General features: G+C 37.0%; 1 protein-coding gene across 6 annotated transcripts in view; it reads right to left on the bottom strand.

Annotated features, from left to right (window-relative positions):
• Positions 1–24,340, bottom strand: part of LOC135219395 (cell adhesion molecule Dscam2-like) — a 391,041-nt gene that overhangs the window by 108,685 nt on the left and 258,016 nt on the right. For all 6 annotated transcript variants that reach the window (XM_064256138.1, XM_064256137.1, XM_064256139.1 and 3 more), the window contains exons 6-8: positions 17,174–17,291; positions 16,198–16,365; positions 15,009–15,207 (exon numbers count right to left, since the gene is read on the bottom strand). In XM_064256138.1, coding sequence (XP_064112208.1) covers positions 15,009–15,207; positions 16,198–16,365; positions 17,174–17,291 — 485 coding nt within the window. The remainder of the gene's footprint in view (positions 1–15,008; positions 15,208–16,197; positions 16,366–17,173; positions 17,292–24,340) is intronic.

Raw genomic sequence — 24,340 nt, 5'->3', positions numbered from 1 at the left:
GCCCACTCAACCATTTCAAGTGAACAAAGCGTGGCTATGGTCTACGGGTTATGTCACTGGACTAAAGTCGCCATTAGTGAACGAGGAACCATAACATACTGCCAGACTGATGAGTTCAACGGCCTAATGATTCCCGGTAATTCCGTCAGTACATTCAAACACGCACGTGAAAGAACAACGCATCATTCACAGCTTTATTCATGATTTAATCTCTTTATCTGGATGCGCAGTAAACCTCCATGGCAATAGCATCTACATGTAACTTTAATGCAGAAGACTCAACATCATCGTGTCGAACCCCCAACACACAGTGCACCAGTTTACATTGTACGCAATCTCGCGTTCCCGGATAGTTAATCCCTTACTCTTCAGCACCTCTCGTACATCATCCATCCATTTTTTTTTTAGGTTTTCCTCTCTTTGTCTCACATAACTTCACACCCCTCCTTCCACCTCACCATTGACCGTTCACAAGAGCAGACGCCACAACTCACACTAATCCACCCTCTCGCGTATCTTATAGAGATAAGAATATAGAACAATTTAGACCGAAGGCCAAGCGCTGGGCACTATGAGGTCATTCAGCGACGAAAGGAAGATTGTCATTAATAAGGTGTAACAGGAAGAAAATCTCGCAGTCGCACTGTTTCACAGAAGCGGGTGGAAAGTAAGATGGAAGAAAAAATATGAATGGAAGTAGAGTAAATGGAATTAAATGAGTTACAGCTAGAGGGGTCGAATGGCCGCCACAAAGAACGTTAATTAATGCTTACAGTGTACCTTATGAGGTGCACTAACTTTCTACGGGATGCGCAACGTATCATTTAGACGTTCTTACGCCACAAACACTCCTCAAACACCTTATCTGATGACAGCTTTGACGACGTGTCATTCAATTGTCAGAATTCCCTTCCCCCAATCAAGAGGTCCGAGGTTCGATTCCTGGCCGAGGGCGGGCGAATTAGTACTTGGTAGTCACACGGCTTGGGTGCTCGATCAAAATACCAGAAGGTATTGCCCTTGCCATTCTAGAAATATCTTTGGGTTTTCTTCAAGTAATGCAATCTTTCACCATTTACAAAATTGTAAATTTTCTATTCAAAATGCATTTTACTTTTTTCTAAATTCCAGTTGAAACACTGTGCACGTTTACTATATAGACAATAATGCTGACAATATTTGGCGAAATAATGTTACCCAGACGCTTGTTCGTTACCTCGGAGATTATTGTTATTATATATCATTATTATTATTTTTCATCATACTGAAATTTCTATTGGATATGATTAGCTCCCGCCAGATAACCATTGCTGTGTATCATGCTTCTATTTGTAATTCAACAGACGAACGTAATCAAAGACACACCTTTGATCAAGAGGTTAATAAAAGTAAACAGAATCATAAACAAGGCTTGTTCCGACCTCCAGCTTACTCGGGGCGCGTGTTAAAATCCACGGTCAAATAATACGACATTTAAAATAAGTACGCTATATTTTATTAGAAATAATTGTCCTCTACTGTTTAACATACACATTATTTATTTTTTACGTTTTTATTCTAATAAATAAATCATGGATATCCTATCCTAAAATTCCTGTATCTTTAACTCAACGCGAAACACCTAATTCAGATCTTTTCAGTCTCTTCTGTAGAGCTTTCTTAACCCTTCAACAAGAACAACAAGAACAAGAGCAAAAACAATAACAAAGTAGTTTGTAGGCTTACTCCCCGAGTAAGCGAAAAAAGAGAGAACAGGGAGTTCCGGAGCGTTTTAAAAGATTTCGGGTAATTAATTTCCTCAGCCTCAGAATGGATCCTAATGGAATCGCCTCCATTTGTAAATTGCTTATCATTGTATCTCCTGGAACCAAGAGGTGGCCCTTCCATTAGCACTGAAAGCACATTGAGATTCAAGTCTTTCTGTTCGTCGGTCTGTCTGTCGCTAAAATAATTTCGTTTCATTCACCAAAATAATTTAAATTCATTTCAAGAATTAAAAATAAGAAGCTTCGTGTTTTAAGGTCAGCTCGTAATATGTATATTCACTCTGTCGTAAAAAAAAATTCTAACTAGTTTATACAGTTACGTACAACAAGCTTCTAGTTTTGATATTACTCAAACTTCCTTTTGTCATAGCGTTATATATGGACCGTAATTTGCATAATGATTTCTGTTACTTCCAACTTAAGATGCCACGCTAATGAAGTTTTGAACTACCTAAAGAGTCTGTCTATTTATTATTAATTTATTTCTCGTCTGTTATGGAGAAAATTTATCGTTGGTAGGCAGTTGTATACAAAGATTGCCCTTGGTGTATATATTCGAATGCAATTTTCTGTAAGTGTATATTAACAACAGTCGCTCAGAATATCACGATGGAACCATTGCTAATTTCAAAATCGTTGGTTTTGTTTATACTCAGTAGGCTGATAGTCCAATACAAAGATATGGCATATCACTGTATCAAAATAAGGAACTAAAACTACTCTCAACTGAATTTAGCACTACCACGAGAATACTCTTAGTTCTCAAGGAACGAATACAAGTGTTGAATACGGAGAAGTATAGAGAACAGAGAGAAATGGAAGGTATGAAAAGGAGGAAAAATATAGAAGAGAAATGGAGATAGATTGAGAATAATAAATCTGGCTTTCAGGTGCAATTTTGAAAACGTTCAGAATTGAAACGAGCGTTAATCTTCCATGTTTCTTTTGCCAAATATTTTACTCTGCAGCTTACAGACAGACAGACAGCCAGACAGATAGATAGAGTGGAAAAATTACACTGATAGTCTGTAAGCCCTAATAATAATTAAAAATTTAACTTAATGATTGTACTCATAGAAGATACCTAGATAAATAGACAATAGTGCTAGATGTTTTTAAACCCCGTACCTTGATCTTTTCAGAGAAGATGGCTGCCCTGCGTAGAAATTTAACCTCGAATAGATAAACCCGTTCATGGAAAGGTATCAGACAGATAACCCTAACATCCACAAGCATTCGCAATTGGTAGAAAATGCCGCCAGAGATGATGTTATTGCATGCATGTACGGTTACCATTTCAGATTCGCTTAAACTTCGTAAACGTCCGGAATTCTGGAAGCAAGATGATTACCTTCTAACAAGCAACATTCATTTTCGAATCGCTGATTGCTTCACACCGGCCGATGTTCAAGGTGACATAAAATTTGTCTAGCACTATATCTTCCGGAAGCGGTGCTTTGACTGCATGAGCTTTCAAATGGCAACGTTTCATCCTTTTTGGTAAATCATCTGACTTGCATTATACGTGCGGCATTCAACAATCGTTGCTTGTATAGCTACAGTAAACAATTTCAAGGCGAGAGTCGGAGATTGCACAATAAATGCAACAACATTGCGCGAAGTATCCTTTCTCAATATGCACCGTCCGTTCGTGTCTGCAGCATGAATTCAGCAACAAATTTGGTTTCAAAGTTTACTGCTCAAGCGACGCTTGTATTTGTAACTTGAGAACTTAATTCTTAAATGGCGTTAGAGAAACCTTGACAGTGAGCTAACGAAATGTTATGAAACTACGTGATAAAGTCACCCAATCATTTTTAATCGGCATTTTCTTTTTCTTAAACAGAGTATCATGGCAAAATGAGGGTTACATTTTATGGTAGCCGGTATTAACGTCCCAAAAGAAAAACTTACAGAAAAATTAACAATTTTGGCTAAAGAAAAAAAAAATTCACGGGAAAAGTCACATTAATTTATGGTAGCCGGTGATAGGCTAGGTTAGGCTATGTTTTTTCCCTCGAGTTTTTTAAACTGCCACCACGTACTTGGATGCTCTGAACATTAAATCAAATTTACTTCCAGAAACTACTGACATGTTGTTGATAATTGCCTTCAGTTTCTCCATTTATGTAAGGTCTCCAACACCCAATTTGATATGATCTCTACTGAAACAACTCGAGAACTATTAGCTGGTATTTGCAGATGAAAGCCCACATCTCTAACACAGTCTTCAAAGATTATGACTAGGTTATTACAGGTAAACAAAACCTTTTTAATATGCTTAGGAAAAGAACATTGTTATAATTCAATGATAGTCTTACTATATAAAACGCAATGTAATCCATATGTCTATCTTTTCTGCGTAACACAGACGTTATATGGGCAATGAATTTAATAACTATCGTAAAACCTTAAATTAAGCAAGATAACACTGAGAACATTTGTTATTAATACGATGCCCTTGCAAAAGCACTCAAATTTTTATGGTACAAGCACAAAATTTCATGAAAACATTAGCGGCACGACGAGACCAGTCACTGTAGGGCTGTCCTTCCTGATTTCTCAGGGAAAGAAACGGCTACACACTACCGTAGTGTGTAACTGTTTTTCTAGACAGGAAATAAGACGAGGAAAAACATTTACATACTCTATTTTCACCATAAAATCACTAATATGTTAACAATTCGGTTAACTTTATATGACTGTTGATCAGTCGCTGGCATTGTCGTAATCACTTCTTTTTGAATGAGCTATTATCGTCAGATGCTATCGTTGTTATTATCATGGTTCAGGATAAAAGGGGACCATTTTCTCTTTAATAAAACCTGGCATATTGTTAAAAATACGCTTAAAATTCCTTAACAATACGCTTAAAATTCTAAGCTTTCGTACAGGGTCTCCTGACCTCAATATCAGAGGGTGGGACTACGTAACAGTAGTTCTAGCAAAGCTTACTGAATTTAAGCGTATTTTTAAATATTTAAAATATACTTTAAAAAACGATAGTCGTTCATAGCCTCCATTATTATTTATTTATACTTAATCATTTGAGCTACTTGCGTTTCAAATCTCGTTACGTGCCCCTTTCGGCTTTTGTCCTTTTCCACGACAATCTCTCCTCAGTCTTTTCCTCCCCGTAATCCCCTATCTAATCTTTGCTACAGTTTTGTTGCGGGACTTCAAATGGTTAGCGGCATGGAGCCTGAACTACATTTGTGCTTCCTGAAGCATTGCGTAGATTGATTTAATAGCAGAGGATTTACTCAGGAACAACATTAATACAAGGAGGGGAGAAGAGGGGTCGGGCTGCTTTAGTTCCTACCTAGGAATCGGTTTAATATTAATTACAATGAAACTTAATCCTTGTCTCAATTAATTAATAAGTTACGCTCGCGCGCTCTCTCTCTCTTTCCAATGGCATAATTTTAGGCCTGGGTTAACTTAAGGCTTGCGTTCGATCCACGAATACCTAGAAGTGATATGGGAAGAGTCGCACGCGCGCGCGCGCACACACACACACACACACAGAGCTGATCATGCTGAAGTCAAAATTCATACCAATAGGTTACTGAAAACTGGAGAACCTCGGCGAGGTAACCGTTATCATACTATATAGGCGAACTCAAGTCACCAGATCTCTCTCTCTCTCTCTCTCTCTCTCTCGATGTAGTATCCTTCTTAACACCATGTGTTACCTCTTCTAAAGAAGCAATATGAGTGTCTTGTCTTCATCTATACTATTTAGTGGAACACGGTTAATTTTATACATTCTGGAATTAGGAAGAAGAAGCAGCAGCAGCTTTGTAAACAGTCTGCTTTCAGAGTTGCTCCTTATTTCTGTTGATTTTCTATACATATTTACCTTTTTCCGTACGGTTTCTTCTCGGGACTATTATAAGATGTGCAGAACTTGAAGGTACAGGTAAGCGCGAATATTTGGTTTTGGGACTTAAGTTTTTGCTTGGTCAGCCACACGACAACGGGAACTTTGCCAAACCGCTTTACTTCACCTAGGCCAGGGATGGCCAACCTTTTGTTTCCCATGCCCCAATTTTCTTCACTTCTAATTCAGATGCGCCACACAAACTTTAACCCCCTTTCAATCCTTTAAGTATGGTAATTTGGACATATTTGGCAGTTATACATATAATCATTACATACATATATATATATATGTATATATATATATATATATATATATATATATATATATATATATATATATATATATATATGATAGTGTGGACAGATGTAGCAGTTGTAAAGGAAAGGATTTAACATAGATACAAGGTAAACTGTACTTACTTTATTGACACTTTGAATTTATATTGACAATATTCATTAGTTATTTCTGAAAGTACTAATAAAAATATGTGAACACAATTAGCAGTTTTAAAGAAAAGTAATTTCACATGCAGGAAAAATAAACATAACTAGGTTTAATGAGGCTTTTGACTTTGCTTTGCTTTCACCAAATCTGTAATATTAGGAGTTAAATTAGTAACTGAGAGCAACAGACAATTCTCAAGATTTGAATCGGATGACTAATAGATGCACACGGAACAATAAAATCAAATAAAAATTATTTCTATGTTTTAGATTAGAACAAATCTCAGTAAAACTCACTTCTAGCTATAAGTTACTTGAATTCTTTTTTGTATTTTTTTATAGAAATCAGTATTTTTATAAATATTATTATTTTTTCTTTTTTTATGAGCAGGCATGTTTTTTTCTTTTATTATCTCTGGGGGTATAGTGTGCCACTTGTAATCGTGCAATGCGCCACTGTTGGCGTATGCGCCATAGGTTGGCAACCCCTGACCTAGGCAAACGCCCGAGTATTGGCATCTATTGACAACAATAGAAAGCGAACGGGACGGTTTCTATGATTAGTGAAATTACTTTTTACTTAACATCCTCTATTTTTTGTGTTAAGAGTTCCTTGTTAGCTCTTGCTTGTGAATTTTGATTGTTAGAATTAAAGATAGTGAATTTTGATTGTTAGAATTAAAGATAGTGAATCAGTTGGTTTTTCACCAATGGTAACCAAGACGCCTTAAAATTCAGTAGGCCTATAACCCAATTTATTAGTATTATTAAAGATTATGACGACAGTAGTTGCTGATATTGATACTGGGGAAAACACTGAAGTGGCAGATTTAAGCATGTGTCAGGTTTTCTCCCTTTGGTATATGGCATCGTACACATGTTTCTAGCCACTCAGTATGGCAAAATGGCCCGAATGAGACTACTCCATGTTAGGCGCATGGCAACAATATTTCCCTCCGGCTTTAAAATTGAATGTTGATATAATGGTAGCGTAAAACTTAGTGTTTGTAAGCCAAGAAACCAGGGCTATCGATGGTTCTGAATAATGTTAAAGGCAACAGATCAGAAGGAAGATACAAATTTAAATAGTACAGGATGGGCAAAATGGCAACGCTTTTGGTGATGAAAGTGAAACACCGTCGGGCAATACTATGAACTGTAAGCTAGGTTAGGCGTCAGAAATGGAATTTAATGAAGACGGCATAGTAAAACCCGCCACTAACTTTCATTTATGCCTGCACAGTTGCGCTGTGCAATTTATAATTGAACGTTAGTGTGGACAACCTGCACAGTTTTTTTGACCTGCACAATTTTTCTGACCTGCACAGGCGACTGGGTAAACGCTTATCTCAATCGATGAACCTCAGGTCAAACGGCTGCGCATGGAGGCAACTTTTTTTTCGGCTCAGTTCGCTGTTGGTCCGTGGACAGATAACATGCACAAATTAAGAACATTGAGATGGGTTTTATTAAATTTTAAAGAGTTTATACCTAACTTTATGATATATTAGATTTACTTGTTTTTAATAATTGATACAGAAGTCAGTATAATATATATTTATAATTTTCCAATTTTTCCACGGGAAAAGTAATGGTGTAACTATAATGAAGGCTGAAAGCAGCATCATTCTTGAATGTCTCATAGATTTAATTGGAACCATCTATATGAATGAGACTGCTTTGACAAGTAAAATCCAAAGGCTGTCGTGACAGATTAAGCCTATGTATGTTTATTCGTGGTTATAAACCATATATGCAAGACAGTTTTTCAATGAGAAATATTTATTGTGAAAAAAAAAAAATATAAAACAAGAATAGCCCTATATGCGCCTATTCATAATTATGCATCATGTTTGTAATTCGTTTTTAAAATGAGAACAAAATAATATTCTACTTTCTGACGAAACAAAATCAACAAAATTGGACTATGTAAGTTTTTTTATTGCTTACATCTCACGGGAGTTCGTTTTGAAATGAAATTAGACTAATCACCACTAATGAAATACAGGAAGACAGTAGTAAACTAAGGATTTTCATTCATTTTAACAAGTCATAAGAAAGTCAGTGTTGAAACAAAAACAAATCAGTATTAACTTTTCTTTAAAGAAATAAAAATATTAGGCCTATAGCCCATGTGTCAACTTTGAAACAAAAGCAAACTATTACAAACTTAATTTTCTTTTCATGGAACTCTTCCTTCGTTCATAAAATATTCAATAAACTCTTAACAAATTCACACGGAGTATTTAATTCGTTTTCATCAACCACTCTTTCACTGGACGTCTTGCTTGATGTTCAAGTTTTTTTTTTTTTTGCAGCAAGTCAATTACAACCAGAGCATCGTGTGTCGACGCCATGGCTGTTACGGAGAACTGAGGAAACGGCTTGTATCGTTAGCGAAGATTTGCCTGCACAGTCCGACTGCCCAGTTATAACTGTGCAGGTATAACTGAACATTAGTCGTTAGTGGCGGACTTAAAAGTAGGATAGTCAAGCTGCGAGGAAGAATAATTCAACAAGGAATGCCACGGATGTGCTAAACGAAGACGACCTAAATGTAATACAGAATGCTCGTTATGGTAGTAAGCAGGAAACCAACCGATGGTGTAGGTTGGTTTGACGGAAGAATTTGAAGACCACCCCCCCCCCCACCCCCCCCCCCCCACCCCCACTAACCACAACCCACGCGCTATCACTTACAGAGGAAGGGAATTCAACAGGAGATAATGACGTTATCGAAGTAATGACAGCCGTAATGGTTCACAGAACAAATATACCTCTTGATGTGAGGGAAATAACAAATGAATTATAAAGTGATGAAAATGACCGTGAAGCAGAAAATACGAAAGATATATCTAAAGCTGTCAACGAAGGTGAGTGGAATTTAAAAGTGGAAATGTTGGTAAGATGACATTCGAGAAAAAGTTACAGAAAAACGGAGGGAGGTGGATTATGGAGAGAAGATTAATTTAGTACAGAAAAATAGATTATGAATATTTTTTGCCAAAAAGTCAAGACTATATAATGCAAATAGACAACGGATATTACCTGATGCTATATTATGTATAATACTGACATTATACTTTTTCAGGAATACGATGTTAAGGATAATTCGGTATCAAATTATTGTAGTGATTATAGGTACTGATATTAGCTGTTTGATATGAATAAACGAACAAAAATAGAAAATCTTGACTGAGGAAATGGATAATCAAGGGAAATTGTTGGTATTCGAATATTTTATAAACGTGTATTTCCTGTTGTAAATGTTTATGTCCCATGCGGTACAAAAGCATAGAGTTATTTATCTATTTTTTATTAAGATTTTTACAATTGTGAATACATAATCCATGGTGAAGATTGTAATTGTATTACTTCTGTGGGGGAGTGCAGTAAAGCTAATAAAGGGATTACGTAAAATTAACCCAGGGAGTTGACCTAAATAACTATTTATATATGAATAGTTTGCCGTAGTATGCTTAGTATATTCGTGATAACTGGGGTTCTAGGGTATATGGAATATTACAAAAAAAATCCTACAGTCATAGAACATTTTCAGGAACACTAATTAAAATTTATCGTAGGAGGGTAGTGCCGTCAGTGTACCTTACGCGGCGCACAGTAGGCATTACTTATGGTTTTTTGCAACATCCCTTCGGCCATTGGCTAAACCCCTTTCATTCCTTTTATTATATTTCCTCTCGTATTCTCTTTTTTTTCCCTCTTTCTCTCCACCCTCTGCCAACAATTTTTCCTCCATAGGGGGCTGGTGCCGTCAGTGCACTTCGTGCGGAGTACTGTAGGTAATACTTAAGGATCTTTGCAGCGTGCTTTCAGCCCCTAGCTAGCTAGAAAACTCCCTTTGAATCCTTTTACTGGGGTAATTTCTCCTTACAATTGATTCATAACGCAACTGCGAGGTTTTCCTCCCGCCACACTTTTAAACCTTTCGACTATCAATTTCCGTTTCCGTGCTTAATGACCTCGTAGGTCCCAGCGCTTGACCTTGGGCCCTGAAATCTATGTTCCATCTTCCAATATTCCAGAAGTTAAAGGCAAGAAGAGGACGCATATTATCTTAACAATTAACTCTGAGATGCTCTTCAGTTCCGTAGATATTCATGAGGATTTTGGAAATTAATGATTACATGAATGCCGGTCTATTTTGGTTGCCGAAAAATAAAAAATGTAAAATGCTGTGGAAAACATGAAGAGCAGTTAAAAGTCGTCTGGAAATAAGGGTGTTCGTGTGGAATTTTCTAAAAAATGATAATGGAATATTAAACCAGAATACGTGGAAATACCAAGATTTATCGCTTGTTTCAAACATATTTCAGATTCGCAGTTTTTAGGAATTTTGGCCTTGGTTGCTAAAAAGGATGATTTAGAAGTCATGCAAAAATGAAGCCCAATTTTATTTCTAATATTAACCATAAAGTATTAGTAAAGGTTATAGCAAACAAAGTGTTAAATACAATGGACAAAAATCCTACTATAGCAACAGTATTTTGGTGTGAGGGGCAAATCAGTAATGAAGTATAAGACAATAAGAAATAAAAGATTCTATATACGAGGAAACAACTTTAAAATGCTAATAGATAATTTAAACTGGGTGAAAGCTTTTGACAGCGTCAATATTCAGTCTGTTTCGTAGGTAATGGAGAAATTCAGATTTCCAGTTGAATGTTGATTTGACTGGAGTTTTGTATAAAAAAATATAAAAGTTGTATCTTTTTAAATGTCTTTCTCGGCTCACTTTCAGCACTGTTGTCTCTTTTTTTTAGGAACCATTATATAGTATAATCATTAAGGATAATGGTATAATTGTGGATCCTAAACTACCTAATAATTTAGATATATGTATTCATAGTTTTGCAGATAATTCACAGTTTGTGGAACTTTCAGGGAAATTAAATATCTAAACTAAGTATTGGTGCACGGCTGAATATTAACTAAACTTGTATAGTGGGTGGTGGTAGATGAAACGATATAGAGAACAATAATAGCCTTTCGGCTGGTTAAAGGCCTTTTATTGTGCAAAAGTGTTCGGTACGTATCAGTACAATGATGTTAAAAGTAGAATTTGAGGAAATCTAGTCCAAGACTTTGAGGAAAGTATTATGGATATCAAGTCAATGATCTCACCAAAAGTATGAGACATAGTTCAAACTTTACATCATGAAAGTGCTAGTGTTGAAAATAAGCGGGATTATTTTCAGGTAGTAATGGAATGGAAATTATTATCACATTAACGGAATTGCACAATGTATACCAAGAATGAAGGGAGGATTAAATGTTCATATGAAGGCAATAGCGATATTTTGCTAAACTTGTTCGAGAGGTTACAAAATGACATGTATCACATAGTTTGAATGTAGCGTCGGATCAACTTGCGTAGTTGATGTTTAGACAATTTGCCAGTATCCTTCGCATCATATTATCACTCTGTAGCAGTTGGTACTGTAAGAAAGGTCTGTCGGAAAAACAAAGCTTCCTTACGTTGAAGAACCAAGATTGTACGATATACATAGTAAGGCCCATTTATTGAAGAGAACTGTCCTCATTCAGATGGGGGAGACTATTGAGAAAAGTGTGAATGCTTCATTCACTGGGAAAACCAAAAGGAGATTGATTTTGAAATACGTCATACAAGGCACGTTAGCCACAAACCAGATATTAAAAATGTTTTATTATAAACATCAGAAAATGTGGCAGACGTGGTGAAATCGAGTACATATTGCATATTATCTATTTCTGCCGTTTTTATAAATTAGCTTTATTTACGGAGATGTCCCTTTGTTGTACGTAAGACAGAGACGTGTTTCAAAGATTTTGCTAATCAATTGTAAATGTAATACGAAGAGGAATTATTTCACAGCAGTTAAAATATAATAGTAATAATTATGTGATGGCTTTACGTAGTATTTATTAATACAAACTGAGACATAAAAAGGGAGCAATAGCATATATCAGAAGTTAATTTTGCTACAACTGTTGGCTACTAAACATTTAGAGGGTGAATGTATAAAGTGCAGTACATATCATAATTACAAAGTGTAATTGTCCTATTTACATACTTGTCTCCTAATGTATATCTAGTCAGTTATAACAAGAACTGTATATTATATGACGTTTGTAAACTGAAGGTCAAATTAAAAGTGAAAGATGAGAAGAAAAAACCTAGAACTCCATGTACAAGCTTCATTCAACCGAGTCACACTGAGGTGACGAATTACCACCACTAAGTAGACTCAAAGTGCAGCCGGCATTGCAAAATGATAACTTTATCTTTCATGTTTAGTCATTACTGTTCCTTTCTTTAGGTGTTGGCGTAGAAGGTTGCCGTCAGCGAGTGTTTCTGAAGTGACTTCTGATCACAGCCCTTTGTAGATGACAGGTGAGATTGGTTTGCGGCATTCTGGGATATGAAGGGCTGTTGGACTGTCTCGTAACTGCTGGTTAGTATCATTGGTTATTGCTTTTCCTTGTTTGGAGATCATCCATCGTCTTTGTAGTTACTGATTTATTTTGAATAACGACTCCTCTAATCACTGCTGGTATATAGGTGCCATGACGAGGTAGACAAAGTGGACATCTTTGTGAAAATCTCCTGCAGAGACCTGCGATTATTTAAAACGAATATCTGTAAAGTAATCTAACCTTTTTTCGTGATGATCATAATTGATGCATCAGCGGACTTAGAGGAAAACTCATTAGAAGGAGAACTTGCCAATATAGTTATTTTTCCTTTTATTGTTGGTGCAGCGTTAATTGAGGAATCGATACGATTTTCACCTCACTATGCAACAAATTGACTTTGGCAAGTTCTCCTTCTCCTAATAAGTTTTCCTGTAAGTGCAACTGTGTCTGCTGATGCATCCATAATGATGATCAGGAAAAATGTTTAGATTATTTTACGGATATTTGTCTTAAATAATCGTAGGTCTCTGCTAGAGATTTTCACATAGATGTCCACCTTGTCTACCTTGTCATGGCATCTATATACCAGCAGTAATTGGAGGAGCCGTTATTTTAATGTTATTTGGTAAAAATTCAATGAAAATTGGACTACCAGTTACAATTTCATCTTTAGCCACACATATATAGGTTTTGCCTGGCGCGGTAGTAGTTTCAAGTTTTGCCCGGCACGGTGTTAGTCTTCAGTTTTGCCCGCCGCGGCAGTGTCTTCTGTTTTGCCTGGCGCAGTAGTAGTCATTGATCTAAAAGGGGTCACCTCTGAGCATATTTGTTCAAGGCTTCCTCTCTGATGCTCAGGAGGGGGTGTTTTATTTAACTACTATTCCGAATTCTCAATGTTCACCGTGAATCCTTGTACTTATCCTTTATTTTCTGAATGGCCGTAAGTGCCTCAGTGCTTGACTCGACATCCTCAATCTCGTAAATCAATCAACCAGTCAGCTTAATAAGCCACCTCCCATTGGTATAATTTCCATAAATTGAGAAGGGGCCGTTTACACAGAATTGCTTAAGTGAATATAAGAACTCATATCCCTTGTAACACTCTCGGCATTAATCCCTTTAATCGTACCAGTACACCATAGGGTTCAATTATTCATCCAAGATGAAATTAATGTCTCGCCTGAGCTACCTAGAGAAAACAATGCTGTGTACTCATGAACTACACGTAAAGGAGACCAATTTTTCTGCCTCAGACGAAACATGCACTGCTACCAAGTAGATGGTATTGCTATGGACAGACATCTTATTGAAGATGCTCTTTCCCTATAAGATTTATTTATTTATTTATTTATTTTTCGCTGCGTTGGGGTTGGGTGAAAGGATTCCATAGTTTCGAAAACGAACCATTTCATCTACTGCAGATAATTTGTGGATGATATCTTTGGCAGTGCTAGGGACATCCCACAGCTCTAGAAACCGCACCAAGATTTAATTGAAGTCTCCGTAATGAACGTTAGAATACTAAGGAGTGGTGTATTAAAGGTTAAATTGCTTGCCCTACTCACACATCAAGGTAAATGCTTGTAACGGAGGATTCAGAACGACCTTTTAAACGCAAGCCGAGCGATCAGAAACTTAAGTTTATAAGTTTGTATATCCCTCAAATAATACTTCTTCCATTGACAATCAAAAGCCACAGTAGTGTTAAAATATATTATTGTACAATGGTGAAAATACCATGAGAGACTTTCGGATACTGCTCCGAAAGTCTCTCCTTGTATTGTTACCATTGTACAATAATATATTTTAACACTACTGTGGCTTTTGAGTGTCAATATTATATCCTCGTTACGGAGGTTCCTTAGTTCACTTCTTCCATTATTGGTATGACAAACTAGTCTCAGGTGTCACTTCTCCTGTCTTCTGAAAGGTGCGCGATCACGGGTTACATCTCCAACACTAAAAAGCGGCTAGCTTCTGCTTTACTGCACTTTTCCTCCAAAATCTCATTTCCTCGGAAACGTTCTTCGTAATACTTATTTCCGTGACTGGGACATAAGCTGGAATAATTGCCATTTTTCCTCGTGATACTCTGCTCTAACGACTTTTAATTATACGAACGCGGTGGTACTACACACACACACACAAACATGCACACATGAAATATATACAAACATTATGTATATATATATATATATATATATATATATATATATATATATATATATATAGATATGATATAGTTGGATGCATGTATTTATTAAAAGAGTAGATTTTAACATTTTAAAATAGACTAATATATACAAAATGAGAAAAATAAATAGTATATATATATATATATATATATATATATATATATATATATATATATATATATATATATATATATATATATATATATATACAGATACTTATACTCCGTACGACTACACTTATGCATGAATACGGCCATGACTTGATTTTATTTTTTTTGAATAAGGACATCAATCTTACCTGAGTTATATGCAAGCTCTTGTCATAGCTGGTCACCCGCGGGAGAGGAGGGAGGGGTCTCCCGTCCTTGTACCAGGTCACAGAATTGACCGGTGACCCGGAGACACGACAGGTCAGCTTCGTTGGCCTCCCCAAGTCCACTCGCTGGAGGCTGGGTTCCACAGTTACGCTCAGGTGCTCCCTGACCAGAATATCGACTCTGGAAAGAAAAGTGTTACGGTCCTGACTTGGTTACTCGGATCAAATGGTTAGAATAAGTATGTTAATGGATTAAGCAGATCTGTCTGTCTGTCTATCTAATTATGATGTTTTGGCAGGGTTTCAAGTAACAGATATGGGACGGAGCATTTGAATTATATTTCAGATGCTATCTGCGTTGGAACAGCGGTGCATTTGAACTAAATACCCCTTTAACGAGGTAATTATGGATGGAAAATTGGACTGTTCGCTTTTCATTTTTTCCCCTTCTCAACAATTCGTTTAGTTGATTCCCCTTCACTGATATTGTAATTCCATTTGCCTTTTGGAAAGAATAGATAGGAACAATTACGCCAGTTCAGGCTTAACATTATAAAGGGGACAATATAAATTTTTTAAATGATAGTCAAGGAAAACTTTTAACACGCAAATGCCAAATGCTTTTCACTCTGTCTGTAATCCATGAAATGTTTTCACTTGTCTGTAGTCTGTGAAAAGGTTTTGTCTGTACTCTGTACCTATAATCATATAAATTTTTCTTGTGACTGTAGTATGTCACAGGTATTTGTCTGTGTCTGCAATACACGAAAGGATATTGATTGTGTCGGTAATATATAAAATTCCTTTTTGTTTGTGTACAACAGACAGTTTATTGTTTGTATCTGTAATACCTGTGGTACCCGGAAGGTTTTGCCTGTCTGTCTGTCTTTGTAATACATGAAAGGATAGTGATTATGCTAGTAGTATACATGTCAGTAGTATATAAAACTCGGTTTTGTCTGTGTACAACAGACAGTTTTTGTTTGTGTCTGTATTACCTCTGATACCCGGAAGGTTTGGCCTGTCTGTTTGTCTTTGTATTACATGAAAGATTGTTCTTTTGGAATAAATGAAAGGTTATCTATCTGTAACACACAAACTGTTTTGCCTGTCTCAGAAACCCGAGAAAGGTCTCTGCCTGTGTTCGTCATCTCGCACCATTCGCTCTCACCTGTACGAGTCCGTCCCTGCGGAATTATTGGCAATGCACAGGTAATGTCCTTTATCCTCCTCCCGCAAGGACGATATGAAAAGCTGTCCGTTGATCACCTGAACGCGGCCGTTGGTGTTGCCGCTGCTGAGACTGACGCGTCCGTGAGTTTCGTCGTCTTTGTACCACCTGAAGGCGACAGGAAGTCGGGAAGTTATTAGGGTGGATGCCAGGACGTTTGATTCGCGCAAAGAAGTTGCAGTTTGCAAAACATTACGTGTAACAGTCATCATTTCCAGATAATTATATTCTGCAACTTCGCCGATTGTAATATACCATTGATTAAATGCATACGTGTATTCATCACTGCTGTACAGATACGCATGTTTAATATTGTTTTTCTTTGCACATAGAAATACACACAAACATACATACATACATACATACATACAATCACTACAATATATATATATATATATATATATATATATATATATAATACATATTATATATATATATATATATATATATAATAATATATATATATATATATATATACTTATCGATTCTATAGAGGAGTATAAAAATTTGCAGAAGCTGTTTTACAGTTTGAAAATGGCTTGGACAATCATCTTTCGTTTTGAATTGATATAACCACTATTATGGATTGTTGTACAGTAATTCATTGTTCATTTATATAATCAGGAACTCACTATCCAACACCAATGAACACAATTAAATCGCGAGTAAGATTGACAGTATATAGGTCATAAATAATTTAATGTCAAAAGAGGAAGAGCTAGTTGTGAATTGTTTTACCGGATTCCTTGAATTTATGATTTTTATTCTAATCATGAGCTACTGAGGTCTTTTATCTGCGTCTTGCTGCAAGCTCAGTCATTGGAGGTCACGATCCCTGGCTTCGTGGAATCAGTGACTTTTCTGGAGTTCGAGAATTAGATATTTGTAGAGATGAAAGCTGTTAGTTTTTACTTACGCAACCGTTGGCAGAGGGTGACCTCGAGCTATGCAGGGGAAAAGTATGTCCTCTCTTGCCCAGGGTCGAGCTATGTCACGGCGTAGCAGAAGCTGGGGTCGGCTGAGTCGAGGTTCACCTGGAGATGTATGGAAAAAATGGTGGTAACGTGAAGTGTTGGCGCCATTAACCTGCATTCTCCCGTAGGAGACAGTGCCGTCGGCATTGCTGAAGGTTTTTTTGCAGCGTCCCTTCGGCTCTTACCTGCAACCCCTTTCATTCATTTTACTCTACCCCCATTCATAGTACCTCTCTTCCATCTTGCCATCCACCCTCTCCTAACAATGATTTCATAGTGCAACTGCGAGGTTTTCACATGTTACTCCCTTTCAAACCTACCTGCTAACAATATCCTTTCCAGTGCTGAATGACCTCATAGGTCTCAGTGCTTGGCCTTTGGCTTAAACTATATTCCATTTACATTAACCTGCATTTGCTGTATAAAGAAATGCAATAAATCCATTAGTTTTCTACCTTTTATAATTTTCAGAATGTTTTATTTTAAGGTGTTTGGACCTTTGGAGTTTCATTGCAATTCTTTCAATGCCTCAGGCAGCAGAAAAAGAGGGAACTGAGTAAACTAGATGTGGATGTCGTGTGTTGAAAGTAAGGGGGTTTATGTATCGGATTTATTCATAATTAATAGTAATCGCTGACAAGGGGTTATGTTATTGTTTCGGTTTTTTTCTGGTTGCTACCAGGTTTGATTGATCGATGGATTGATTTGGAAGTGAATGATTTAGTGTGTCAGAAACGAGGGTAATCGACACAGAAGACAGAAGAGAAAGTTGATAAGTAGTCCAAAATATTTATGACCACTTTCACCTACACTCACTCATTCACTCATAATATACAGGCTATAAAATGGAGTTAAAAGAAGAAATTTATGAAAACTATCCACATGTATATATACATACACACACACACACACACACACACACACACACACACACACACACACACATATATATATATATATATATATATATATATATATATATATATATATATATATATATATATATCCCTAAATCTACGGTAGAAAGGTGAGTGATACTGGGGACTTGGAACAAGTACTTTCATAGTTTATTTCTACATTTTCAAGTTCACACCGAATCAAAAAGAGGGTGACAGACTTATTTATACAAAGGGAGGGCAGGGTTACAGCTTGTTAATCTTGGTAGAATGTTCTTTGAGCAAAAGAGGCATGGAAAGAAGATCAAGAGCTAATCCTCGCTGACGTGGTTTCAATAAAAATGGACTCCAACAGATTCTTTTTCCTTGGATCATTGACCATGTGGAGTATCGATGCCTTATTCCTGTTAATGGCATGGCCTGTCTTTATTGGAATAAGGCATCCACAATCCACACAGTATGGTTAAGTGTATGGTTCAGGTATGGGTATGGTACAGACATGGGTGCGTGTATGGTACAGATATGGGTATTGGTATCAGTATGGGTATTGTTAAGGTATGGATATGGGTAGGGTATAGGTATGGGTATTGTAGTGATATGGGTATGGGTTTTGGTATGATATAGATATGGGTATGGGTATGATATAAATATAGGTATGGATATGGATATGGTAATAGCCACAATGCCCTCTTAACTTCTTGAATTCCTTGCTCTTTTTTGGATACGCTTGTCACTACTAAGCCTGAAGATCCAAGTTCAAAGAACTTTTTGAAGAAATTGTAATGTCTGGTACCGGAAAACGAACCCAGGTCCCTTAATCACAGAGAGGTCATTTTGCCGACCTGACCACGAGAAGGATTAAAAGTCTACTCCCTCTCCTATATACATATACCTGTCGTTTTCAGATATACTTATTTGAGATGGAATAGACCCATCCTCACCATCGTAGCCAAGTGGGCAATCATTTTTATTGCTTTTTAGGCTGAAATATATATGTAGAATCTACTGGTCACTTTTTTACCAGATACATATGCAACTGTAATAGCCACAATAAAAAAGTGTAAAATATAAATAATGTTCATATTAAACAGTGTAGAACAATTATTTGTAATAAAAATATCGCATATTTATATTAATTTTCGTTGGCGAAACAACGCTCTATTTGACCGTAGAGTTTAAGCACGCTCCTCTAGTAAGCTGGAGGTCGGATCACGCCTTGTTGAAGATGATAATAATCCTTCGAACTTATGCATCATTAAATTCATCCTCTCTGACAATCCTTCAAAGGCCATTGACCAAAGACTTCCTTGTCTTCAGAGAGAGAGAGAGAGAGAGAGAGAGAGAGAGAGAGAGAGAGAGAGAGAGAGAGCGAGAGACTCTCAATTTGCATATTTTATACCGAGATTCATTTGCACATTCATTTCCCTCTCAAATAACTTAACTCCTCCTCATACAAGGATTTCTGGAGATGATGAATAATGTGTTATAGAATCTCTCTCTCTCTCTCTCTCTCTCTCTCTCTCTCTCTCTCTCTCTCTCTCTCTTTCGGGGAGGTTTCTAGAATCATTGGTATACGTTTTCTTTGAAGTATCTCAGTAACCCTCTTATTTTTCTCCTTTTACTTCTCTTCAACTTCCACATTTTAAAATTTTCCCAAACTTGTTTCTCATATTTTTCGTACAATTGCTCTTTAGCTAATCCCCTGTTGCTATCCACTAAGACTTTATAGTATTCACGTGGGGAGAGAAAGACGTTTTCCTATATTAAAGAGCAAATGATGCTACAAAGACTTGTCTTTTTGAAACCGAATTTTATTCTAAGGTTTCATTTTCATCATTAGACCGTAATATCTACAGCCTGTCATGGCGGTAGTCAGAAGCATAAGACCTCTTATTTTAACGATCCCAATATACAGACCCATTACTACAGTTATTGTAGTTCCTGGAAACGATTGTAATTTCATGAACCCTCTCACTGAAGCGATAGCAATTTAAAAGACCCTCCCTCATTGTAGTGACTTTGCTTTGATATAACGACCTCATGGACGACCGTAATCTGTTAGACGATTTATTGTAATTTTTCAAGGCCTCGCATTGTAGTAACGAAATTTTGATACATTTCGTTGTAGAAATCAGCATAAGAAACCTATCATTGTAGTGAACGTAACTTTACCAACTTATAGTGCAGTGATCGTAATTCGTAAGACCCCAAATTATAACAGAACGTAACTAACATAAAAGAAAGTCGCAATTTTGAATGCCGTCCTCATCCCCTACTGAAGATAATGACACAATTTGCCTTCGCTCATTCCCTCCTGCACCCAGACCCCTCCCAGGGCTTCTCTGTCACGTGGAAGCAGTGAAAGAAGGGCGCTGCCCGATTGTCCTGAGCCGCTTTTTGCCGCTGGAGGGGAAAATTGAGAGGCGCTGAGACGTTAATTGATTTGCCTCGATCCTCTGTCCTCCGAACTGAACTCTCCTTTTAACAGCATCCAATCCCATCTCCTGCCTTCGTCTCCTCCCGTCTATCATTTCACGTCGGATTCTTCCTCTTCGTTCTCTTCTTCGTCTTCCTCTTCTTCTTCTTCTTCTTCTTCGCGGAGTCATTAACGATTTGTCTCCCTCTCTGGAGACGAGGTCATTTTTACGGGGATGTACCCGTTGTTTCAAGAATTTATTGGGAGTGCTTGCAGAGAGAGAGAGAGAGAGAGAGAGAGAGAGAGAGAGAGAGAGAGTGTAAATCACTGTTTTTTCCTTTTTTAATGGTCCGCGTCGGGTATAAAGTACGTTGCGAATAAGTGTATTTACATGAACATTGGAAAATAAAGTGTTATAGAACTACAAAACATGATTGAATAAGTACGCCATTTATCAGTAGAGTTAAACTTTGAATTTTACGCTTAAAAATTGCTCAAATATTCAAGACGTTGTTCTCAAGAGAGAGAGAGAGAGAGAGAGAGAGAGAGAGAGAGAGAGAGAGAGAGAGAGAGAGAGAGAATGCAAATTATTGGCGAATAAATGGAGTTTATGAAACTTTAAAATTTGAATAAATAAATAGGTCATTCATCAATGGAGATAGGTTTTCAATTTCACGTAAACAGTACTCAGAAATTTACGTAGTTGTTTGTTCTCGAGAGAGAGAGAGAGAGAGAGAGAGAGAGAGAGAGAGAGAGAGAGAGAGAGAGAGAGAGAGAGAGAGATAACGTAAAGTAAGTGATTTTTGCTATTTTTCTTACTCCACGATCCTCGATACTGGGTCTCGGTTATTTACTCCCGTATGGTGCCGCTTTCCTGCTACTTTAGGATCCACGAAGAATATTTTTAAGCAGAAAAAAGCGATACTTTCGCCTAATATATGAATCGTTCGGGGGAAAACTCCACGTGCTCAAGTTTGTTTTTTAATTTAGCAAAACTCTCATGGCTGCGTTCTTAGGAAACTCGTAGAATTTTACGGGAATTTTTTTTCCTTTTAATAAACTTGTTTACTAACTCAAGCATATTTGCTTAGCAAAATGGTGATGAAAATGAGGTTAGAAATATTCTTCTTGGATGGACCCAGGGGATCGTTTTTGTGACCCCCTATCTGCCCTCATTACGGCAATGAGACGGGCACCTTGTAATTTGTAAGTTATACTTTATAGCTTATCAATGTTGTCCCCGTAATGCCGTTAGTGCACCTCATTCGGTGCACTGTAGAGGCATTACTGTAGGGCCTTTGCAACGTTCTCTCGACCCCTAGATGCAAACTTTTTCTTATTCCTTCTACTCTACCTCCGTTCATATTCTCTTTCTTCCGTGTGACCTTCCACCCTCACCTAACAATTGTTTCTCAGACCAACTGCTTTGAGGTTTTCCTCCTGTTACACCTTTCTAACCGTCTTCCAACCTAGTATGTAACTTTGGACTAAATTTTGTATTCCATTCTGTTCAAGCTTCTGTGTTATAACTGTTTTTGAAGAGACGTGTCTTCAGTTTCTCCCTGAATATATTTCATTCCCGCCTCATAAAAACCGCTGCCCTTCACCTAGTAGAACACTTCTCATCACACGTATACCTTCACCTTAATACTTTCTGGGTGGTTAGGAAAAGACATTCTGAAATGACACGCAACAAATTTTCCTCCTTTCAAAAATGTTTGGAGTCACTTGTAGGAGAGAGAGAGAGAGAGAGAGAGAGAGAGAGAGAGAGAGAGAGAGAAATCATTGTTTTCTTTTTTTCATAATCCGCTTTGGGTATATAGTTCGTTGCGAGCAATTGTATTTAGATGGGCATTGGAAATGAATATATAATGATGCAGCATGTTCAACGAGTTCTTTGCAACAACTGAATAATCAATCGGTCGTTGTCGTGAGAGAATTAAAGAATGCTCTTTACCGATTAATGATCCGCTGTTTCCGTGAAGAGATAATCTAGGAATGCGATGCTGGACTTGGCAAATGATTGACTTGGCTATTTTGAAAGAGATGGGATTTTGGATTCCACGTTAGTTAATTAATTTTTTTTCGTGTTTTTCTTTACCGGGAAGGTTCGCTGTCACGGCAGCATATGAATTACGCAACTTTCCGTGAGTTGTTGTAATCTGATCTCACGTCGTAAATAGATCTGACTGACAATTGCGTTTTGTTTCTGGTATTTAAGTGATCAGAATTGAATTCACTGCGTGGGTAGACCTCTAGATTACAAGGGATTCATTATGTGAGTAGCAATGTAAATAAAGTGGTATATATATATATATATATATATATATATATATATATACTATATACATATATATATTATTAGATATATATATATATATATATATATATACATATTTGTATATATATATATATAATATACTGATTATAATATATATATATATATATATATGTGTGTGTGTGTGTGTGTGTGTGTGTGTGTGTGTGTGTGTGTACAACTGAATCACGAAATTATGGAACGTGATGAATAAACAGACAAAATCCACGAAGGAAAAAAAAAAGAAAAACAACAAAGATAGAATACTGCAACACCTTTCGAATTCTTGTCCTTTACTTAGCAGACTAAGTATAGGACAAGAAGTTGAAAGGCCTTGCAGGACTCCATCGTTTTTCTTTCCTTAGCGGAGTTTTTCTTTATACATATATACATATATATACACACACACACACACACACACACACACACACACACACATATATATATATATATATATATATATGTGTGTGTGTGTGTGTGTGTGTGTATACATATATATAATATAGATACATATATATAGTATATATAATAACAGTGCGTTCTAGATAAGGATAGACAGGAAAATGGGAGACGTACCATGACCTCTAGATGTAGACAGATAGGAAATGAAAGAGACATATTATTTGTTCCTAGATATAGAAGGAAGTGAGGAAATCTACCTGAGGCTTCTAGGTAGTATAGATAGGAAATGAGACATAACACCATCGTCTCTCAGGTACTGACAGATAAAAAAATGTAATAATTCCAGCGGCTCTCAGAGAAGACTGGAAGGAAATGGTATAAAGACGAACCGGAGGCTTCCAGATGCAGACAGGGAGGGAAGGGAGTTGACTATACGCTCGCGTCGACGCTGAGACAGACACAACCGCCAATATTTCGACGGCAGTTAAGCAACTAGGAAATAAAACCGCCGAGCATTCTCCTGATGCCTTTTGAATCTTGACAAATCGCCTTCGGTAAGGTCGGATTATATGGAATGGCGAATGCAACTTTGAGCTCTATTCATTATGGGCCATTCCAGACAACAATGGGGAATATATGACCTCCTCACTACAACTAATCTAAACAAATGAGGACTTTGGCTGAACTAGGTTAATGCTCCCTCATAAATTCCGGGAGATTTAACAGGGGGCTCGGAGCGAGGAGCTTCTGCTCCTGCTCCTGCTGTTGTTGTGTTTTTTTTTTTTTCAATGGTCTCCAGTGGGGGTGTAGTTTTGGTAGGGAAGTAGGGGATATTGGCGTAACACCATTTAAAACATCTACTATATTTCCTTTTGTTTCAGTCACCTCCATGTCGTTTGTATTATCCAGTCAATCCAGTTTCTCGTACTATAGTGTAGTGGTGCTACATTGGCTGTTACCTACGCGTCACCTACTGCGAGGTGCTAGTACTAAACACCGTATTTTAAAATTAGAGTAGACGGCAGCACGAAGATATCGTTTATTAATATAATTTTTCGACCACGCAATATAGAAATGG

Source organism: Macrobrachium nipponense, chromosome 1 (genome assembly GCF_015104395.2).
Source record: "Macrobrachium nipponense isolate FS-2020 chromosome 1, ASM1510439v2, whole genome shotgun sequence".
Lineage (NCBI taxonomy): Eukaryota > Metazoa > Arthropoda > Malacostraca > Decapoda > Palaemonidae > Macrobrachium > Macrobrachium nipponense.
Note: the sequence above shows the minus strand (reverse complement) of the source record. Positions and strands in the feature narration are given on the sequence as shown.